Source organism: Pan paniscus, chromosome 1 (genome assembly GCF_029289425.2).
Source record: "Pan paniscus chromosome 1, NHGRI_mPanPan1-v2.0_pri, whole genome shotgun sequence".
NCBI lineage: Eukaryota > Metazoa > Chordata > Mammalia > Primates > Hominidae > Pan > Pan paniscus.
Window position 1 is genome coordinate 34,315,083 of NC_073249.2, and position 7,665 is coordinate 34,322,747.

General features: G+C 42.2%; 1 protein-coding gene across 3 annotated transcripts in view; it reads right to left on the reverse strand.

Moving 5' to 3' along the window:
• The window catches only part of KCNK2 (potassium two pore domain channel subfamily K member 2), a 153,831-nt gene extending 146,443 nt beyond the window's left edge, over positions 1-7,388 (reverse strand). Inside the window, exons 1-2 of one of the 3 annotated variants that reach the window (XM_003814153.5) lie at positions 7,104-7,388; positions 3,723-4,033 (exon numbers count right to left, since the gene is read on the reverse strand). In XM_003814153.5, coding sequence (XP_003814201.1) covers positions 3,723-4,033; position 7,104 — 312 coding nt within the window. In that variant the 5' untranslated portion in view covers positions 7,105-7,388. Of the gene's footprint in view, positions 1-3,722; positions 4,034-6,746; positions 6,766-6,979 lie in introns of those variants that run through there. The other 2 variants (XM_003814152.5, XM_034946894.3) reach the window with 2 other exon arrangements.
• Between the last annotated feature and the right edge of the window lie 277 nt (positions 7,389-7,665).

Below are 7,665 nucleotides of genomic sequence, written 5' to 3' on the forward strand. Positions count from 1 at the left end.
ATACCAGAACTAAGTGCTAGAGTTTATCCAAAGATTTGAATGACAGTTTTTCCACCACGCACTCTTGGAAACTGAAGCGCCCCTTACTTCAGTTTCCCTATAAGGTAAAAGCAGATAATAAGGCACCTACCTATTAGGGTGGTTTAAGAGAGTTATGTGAGATAATGTAAGTAAACAGTTAGAATAATGCCTTGCACATAGTAAGTGCTAATTAAATTTTGGCTATTGTTAATGGTATCCATGGCTCTTAAAATTTAAACAGGCGGGGTACAGTGGCTCACGTCTGTAATCTCAGCACTTTGGGAGGCTGAGGCAGGTGGATCACCTGAGGTCGGGAGTTCGAGACCAGCCTGACCAATACGGAGAAACCCCATCTCTACTAAAAGTACAAAATTAGCTGGCCGTGGTGGCACATGCCTGCAATCCCAGCTATTCAGGAGGCTGAGGTAGGAGAATCACTTGAACCCAAGAGGCAGAGGTTGCAGTGAGCCGAGATCACGCCATTGCACTCCAGCCTGGGCAACAAGAGCGAAACTCTGTTTCAAAAAAAAAAAAAAGAAAAGAAAAAGAAACCTGAACAATTTGCCATATATGTTTCTGTACTGACATCACATTAGTTTAAATGTAATGGGAGTTGAAAATCATATTGCTCAAAACATGTCAGGTTGGCAAAGGTATCTGTTTTGATGTCTTTGCCCCTCCTCAACCTTGTCTTGAAGGTCCAGTGCCAAAAACAACACTTAGTACATACACACATGCTTCTATAACAAAAGAAGCAGTTGATTTCATCTGCCTTAATGCTCCATTGCCTCTATCTTCCCTCACCTCCCCAACCCCACCCTGAGACACAACCACAGCATGAAATCAAGTTGCTATAGTCCAATCAGAGGAGTAATTAATAACCTAATGCCTGAGACCAGATTAGACTAACTGCACCTGATATTGGCCCACTGTCAGACCACTCACTTCCTCCTCTGTCCTCACTCTCCATAATATGTAGCAGAATTTCTTCAACAACACTAGAACTGAAATGCTAACTACTCCAACTGTTTCCCCCCTCAGCACTGAAAGAAGGTAAGCTCCAAAAGAGCAGAGACTTCTAGGAAAAATGCCTGACCAAAAGATTCTGAAGATCTGAACTCTCATCTGAATGATGCTATCTAATCCTTAATGTTGTGGTATTGCTTCCCAATAGATAGATTTACGAGGTTTTAAGGGATGATTAAATGGGAAAATAAATGTGAAAAAAAAATTGGGAAATTTATAAGAATCATATGAAGGAAGTGTAATTCTAATATATGATTATTGGCTTATTTACCTTCCTCCCTGTTTACACACTAATCTTGATCCTTGAAGTCATGGCATTGTAATGAGTTCTTTTATCAAAATAAATTATGTTTAAAAAGAAAAAATGATTATCAAAACCATTGGATTATAAAGATGAGCAGTATAAGAGTAAATAAAAGGTAATTTCTGCACTGAAAAATATTGAATTGACATAAAAAAGATTTTTATGAAGCAAAAATAATCAGCAGAGAAAATTAATAAAGCTAAAATGGATTGCCCATGCAGAGCATAAAGAAAAAAATTAGGTCATATTTTGATTTCTGCTTGTTTCCATTTCAAAGACAATGTAGCAAAAAGTGATCAGTATTCACCACCAGATTGCTCCTACCTGCCATGACCTTCAAGTTATCTTTAGAGTTCTGAATAAATCTGGGTAATACTGGACGGTGAGACCATTTTCAAATTCACACATAATTTCTTCCAGTGTTGTCCTGAAACGCTGGTCATGTTTTTTTTTTTTTTTTTTTTTTTTTTCCTGTCCTGTCCAACCAAGCATCTCACTCCAGGTGATAAGAATGCAACTACATGAATCAGAGGCTACAATCCAATGAAGGGACAAGAGAGGAAAACAATAACCACAGAAAACAAATCTAACACTTTCTGAGCACCGAAACACTTTATGTGGATTATCTCTTTACCTCACAACAACCCTACTTGATAGATACTCTTTCCTCATTCCAGATAGATCATTTAAGGCTTAAAGAGGAAAACTACTTGTTTAAGATGACACTTCTAATAAAGCACTCAACTGCAGTTCAAAACGCATCCTGCCTGCTCTCAAAGTTGAAGCTTTTACTGCTACACCATGCTGCCTCCACCAAGATATCCAAGAGCTCTTCTTCAGAAACCGAGGGAAGCGGGGATTCTTCAAAGATTTTTAGTACCTCATAGGTCTATGTGGCCCAAAGAGAGAATGAAGTGAAAGTGATCTTACATGGGACCAGGGAAGGGGGCAGTTGGGACAATAATATTAGCTGACACTTTCACTGCCAATACTAAAAAGGTCACCATCATCTAAAAATCATAGAGAATTCAGTATATAAGTGAACAGCATTTTCAAAACTTAAGGCAAATTTTCAGATGCAGAAATTTCTGAATGTGGTAGAAACTAAATAGGTGTCAGAGAACACTAGTTTTGATATCTTTCAATAAAACTTGAATAAGAACGTGTATGCATATGCTGTAAATTGAGAGGACTATGAAGGGCAGAGATAGTATCTTGAGATCCATGGCAAGAGGAAATGACAGAAAGGGTCCTCAAACAAAAAGCAGGATTAAAGCCGACAATAATTTTTCCCCTCAATCCACTATTCCAACTCATTCAAACAATGTAAAACCAAATATGAAATAAGAAAGAACATGCTCAGATGATGACTCACAGATAATTTCCATTCCAATTTGAATTAAATCAGGTAAGAAAAGTAGGCTCTATAGGAAAACAAATGTGTATACAATTAAAACATTTTCAACAACCAGTCAAGTCACTCCTTGTGAGAAAATTCTAAAGTTTTCTTCTTCACTAAGATCCTGATTTGACCAATGAATTGTTCTATGCAAAAGAAATCTACAAAAAAAAAACAGAATACTGCCATCTCTAAAGAGCCTAACTGAAACTTACTGTGATTAATTTTTAAAACAAAAATGTTTTTCTGTAAGGATATTGTTCTGCTATTATAAAGTAAATTAGAACTAAGTTAGTTTTATTCAAAAACTCTTTTTCTGTGTACTAGTAAATTTCTCTTAGCTGGGGGTTAGAGAAGCAATAATTAATCACTTATCTGCAGATACTTTAAAAAGGTAGTCGTCAAAGTTATACCTTGGCTTCAGAGGTAAGCTACAACTTATTGACCTGAGGGGTACCCATCTCAAGAGGGTCACATCATGAATTCATCTTTTCTATCTTATGATGGCCACTGCCAAGATTAAAGCACATTTCTGTATATTTTGTTTTCCTCCCCTTTGCCACAGCAATGTTTCTCAGTTGACAATGATTATCCTAACCATGAGGACCTTCAGCGTGGTAACCCCAACCCCATGGATGTCCACTGGCACTTCTAAGACAGGGCAAAGGGAAAGAAAGCAGGAAGACAACAGGAAAGAAATACAGAAGAACAGAAGCAGAAGAGGATGTGAAGGAACACTGGGAGAGAGAACTAAAAGAGGAAGAGAAGAAAAAGTGGCAGAAGTGAGAATATAGGCAGGAGAAGTGGAAATGAGACAAAGAAACTGGGGAAAAGAGCTATATGTTAAGGCAAATGAGGTGGGATAGGGCTCCCACCAGCACACCTGTAATACACTGGGCTACAAGTTGTCTCCTCCTATCACTTTATTTCCCATTTGGGGGAACAGAGTAACAACTCCTCCCATGCCATTACCTGAATGAGTTCATCCAGCTCCGTCGAATTGACACAGGAATGTTGGGATATGAATGTTTGCTTCTGGATCACAATGGTGGTCCTCTGTGAAATCTCATGAGGCTGCTCCAATGCTTTGAACACGGTGGCTCCGATGATCAGATAGAGGACAACCACCAGGAATATCGTGGAGACCGTCTTCCATTTCATAACATTAATGGTCGTGTCACTCTCCACCCGGGAAGCAAGCACTGTGGGTTTCGTGGAAAACGAGAGCCTCGGTTTGGAGTTCTGAGCGGCAGATTTAGGATCCAGCAAGTCAGGTGCCGCCACTGACAACAACAGAGAATGAGGGTTAGGTTGGAGGAGATGAGAAGGGAATTGGTCGGGCTTCTTCTTTAAGGGGTCAGAGAAGGTTGATTGAATTCCGCTCGCTCTCCTAGTGGAAGCTCTGGAACCCAAACCAGGAGTGCTGTCACTAGATCTCAGGACCACATATATGGGTTCAAGGAAAGGGGGCTGGATCTGTGCTCTCTGCTGCTGTTGGAGTTCAAAATGAGAGGAAAAAAACTGGAGTCGAACCAAGAAACTTCAAAAAAAGAAAAGAATGCCTGAGGGCTTCTTAATCAATTTCTAAATTTACATCTGTCCACTGTGCCAGTCCACAAAGAGATACTGAACTCCTAAGAGTTGATGGTACTTAACTAGATATTTGAATACTCAGGAAGACGGTTCATGGTTATTCTTGTTCTCAAGAACTTTATATCACAAGCAAGCAATATAAAGAACATTCTCTATTTTCATTTTAAAATTTATTACAATAAATGAATTGCATTATAAAAGAATCTGTGATCCAAACATTGTTGCTCAAAATAAATCATTCATCATTTTCTGGTAAAACATGGTGGTAAATAAACCACTCGATGGTCGAATCTTGTCTTTTTTCCTGTCCTCCAAAGTGGGCTCATGATGAAACATTCTCTGTATTTTGTTTTTCAATCTCTGACATGTTTTACCAATAAAAGTTACTGCTAATCATTGTGTCAATCCTAGACACAACCTAGAGAAGACAAGTAACTTCCTTTTCAAATGTGAACAATATCAAGAAAAAAATGAAAACCGTGGCTCACACCTTAGACTGTCTACATGTTCTGTTCAAAGCTAATTGCTCCATTAGAGTGGATTTATATGGTTCCCTTACAAATTGCCATATACTCGGAGGTGACTATAAATCCATTTATTATTTATCACAGCTGTTCAAAAATATCATTAATGGATTTCTTTTTCAAAAATATAAGAGATACTAGACTTCTGCTTGCTAAGAGGAAAATAAAACACCTACTACAGGACATTTTGTGGAAAGACAACATTGAACTAAGGTTAATAGAATGGCTGAAAAATAAGACTTTTAAAAACCATCAACTCAAACAGAATAATCAGCTTAAAGTCCATAATTGCTACAGATTTCAGTAAACTTGCTATCATGTATATAATATAGATTATAAAATGATAATCTTATCTAAAACACACTTTCAGGTAAGTATATAAGAAATCTCCATGGAATTGCACTCAAATACCCTACAGGCACCTGAAATTACTTCAGTATGAGAAGCTAATAAAAAATGCCAGTTTTCACATGGCTACCTACCCTGCCCTCTTACCTAACACTGTGAGTTAATTGTAGGCTACCATAGTTTTAATTCATAAAATACATCTCTAATTCCCCATCAAAAAGAAGCTTTGCAAACAAAGCTATTTAAAACACTAGACCTAAGTAGTGTTGTAAAATGATGGCAGAAGGCAGGATCCTCAGTCAGCAAAGCTCCAAATGGATCTGATTTGGAAGAGATGAAATTAGAGCTGTGATGAGGTTTCTGTACCCATGGCTCCAAGTGGAGATTCCATGTACATATAGCTTATTACAGCAATTTCCTAAGGTTCAACCTACTACACAGAGGAATGCACATGTTTCTCTCCTGATACATTCACCTGTTCCAAATAAAGCCACAAGCTAGTAGATACCTTTAAAATATTTATAAAGACACCTTCACTCAAAATTAGCACTGGGCATGTGTTTATGCTATAATTAAAAAAAAAACTGTTAAAATGGAAGTGCTGATAATAGCTAAAATCACTATAATCTGCAGACTCCCCACAACCTCCTAGCTGCTTAGTGAGTCTGAGTGAAAAACAAAAGTCATAATTTAAAATTTAGCCATCTTTGGAACAAAAACAACAAAAAAATCACATAGAAGTTCCACAATTATCTCTCTAAATGAAGATTTCCAAGTCTCTCCTCCTCAGATCTCTGTGCTCTCCTATTTGTGATTTTTCACATCAGTGGTTTACACTCTGCAGAACCAGAAAGCACTAAGTCTGTTTACCTTGATGGCACCAAATCCCAATCTGAAATTCCATTAAGACATTGCCACACTGCCATTATATGCTTTTTGGGGAAAGGGGCAGGTATTTTTAAAAGAGTGTGTGTGTGTGTGTGTGTGTGTGTGTGTGTGTGTGTGTGTGTGTGTATTAACCTAATACATTTCCAGAAGGAGTTTAATTCTTTTAAGCTGCTGCCTTATTTTTTAATTAGCACAAATATATGTAATGTACATTTGGCAGACAGAATGGACAGAAACTGATGAAATACCAAAATAATATTTTTAAAAAATAAAAGCAGACTTTTATCTTTAATACAGGGAACCTCTTGGTTTCCACCTCCACGCCATTTGATGTATGATCAGGGAGAGAAGCTGCCCCTTCCACACACACTCAGCACCGTCACTACCCACTCCCCTCCCCCAGCTCATCACAGTCTTCTGTTAATCCCGGTCGTCTGTTCTCACCCAGATATGTCTTCGCTCCAGCTGCGACTGACCACTGAATAGCAGGGGAAGCAAGCTTTTTTCAGCACCACTGCCTGTCCCACCAGGCAATGGGCAACAAGTGTGACCGGGGTCACCATGAGTCCTGCCTGTCGGCTACTCCCAAGGGCTGACCCTCCTTCTCCATGGGAAACTCCCCCAAGGTGTTCCAAACCCATACCTCAGGCAGATGCAAAAACCCCGGGCACCGGCGGGAGAGGGGGGAGAAGCGGCGAGGAGAGGATCTGGCAAGGGTTTGCCTCCAAATCCAGATTATGACCCAACACTTCGGACGCGAAGCGAAGATGGGAAACGGCCGCTTGCTGAGAGGGGGCATTTGCAGTCCTCCCAGAAAAGGCTGGGGCAGGAGAGCGTGCGGCCAGAGGGGTGGGGGTACCGGAGGGGGGGTCTCACCTCCTGCTCTATAGCCGGGTCTCTCCCGCGAGGCGCTGGGAAGCATGAGGCATGCAGCATTCAAAATGTTTTTTGAAAAAGACGGACTTGAAGCTTTTTTTTACAAACACGCCATTGTACTCACTTCTTATTCAGAGACGGGCTGCGCGCTCCGAGCTGCACGGGCAGGCATTTTCCCCGGCTTTGTTTTACAAGGTGGGGAGAGCGGGGCTGGACGCGGGAGGGGGCGGGGGGGGAGCGTGAGAAGAAACGAAATCGCGGGAAGGAGGGGACACCGGCGGGCTGGGCAGAGGGCGAGGCGGAGGCCAAGTTGGGCTTGGGCGCCGCCGCCCCCGCGCGCGCCTGCTGCCGGGCCCGGGTCACCCGGAGAGCGCGGGCGACCCGGGTCCCGCGCCTGCCCGCCGCCGCCGCCGCCGCCGCCACGCGCTCAGCCCCGGGCTGCTCGCTGGCCCGGCCCCGGCACGGCGCGGCGCGGGGGCGGTGGGTGCAGCCCCAGCTGCCGTGCGCCCCGGCGTCTTTGTGCGCGAGCCTCGCTCAGCCCCTCTTCGCATGTCTTTGTGTGTCTCCCCCCGCAATGCCCTCCGTGCCCCGCGGGGGGTGTGTGGCACGGTCCGGGCGCCCGCAGCTCTGCAACCCTCCGCAGCTCTGCAGCCCTCCGCTGCTCTCCCTTCCCGGCTCGCTCCTGT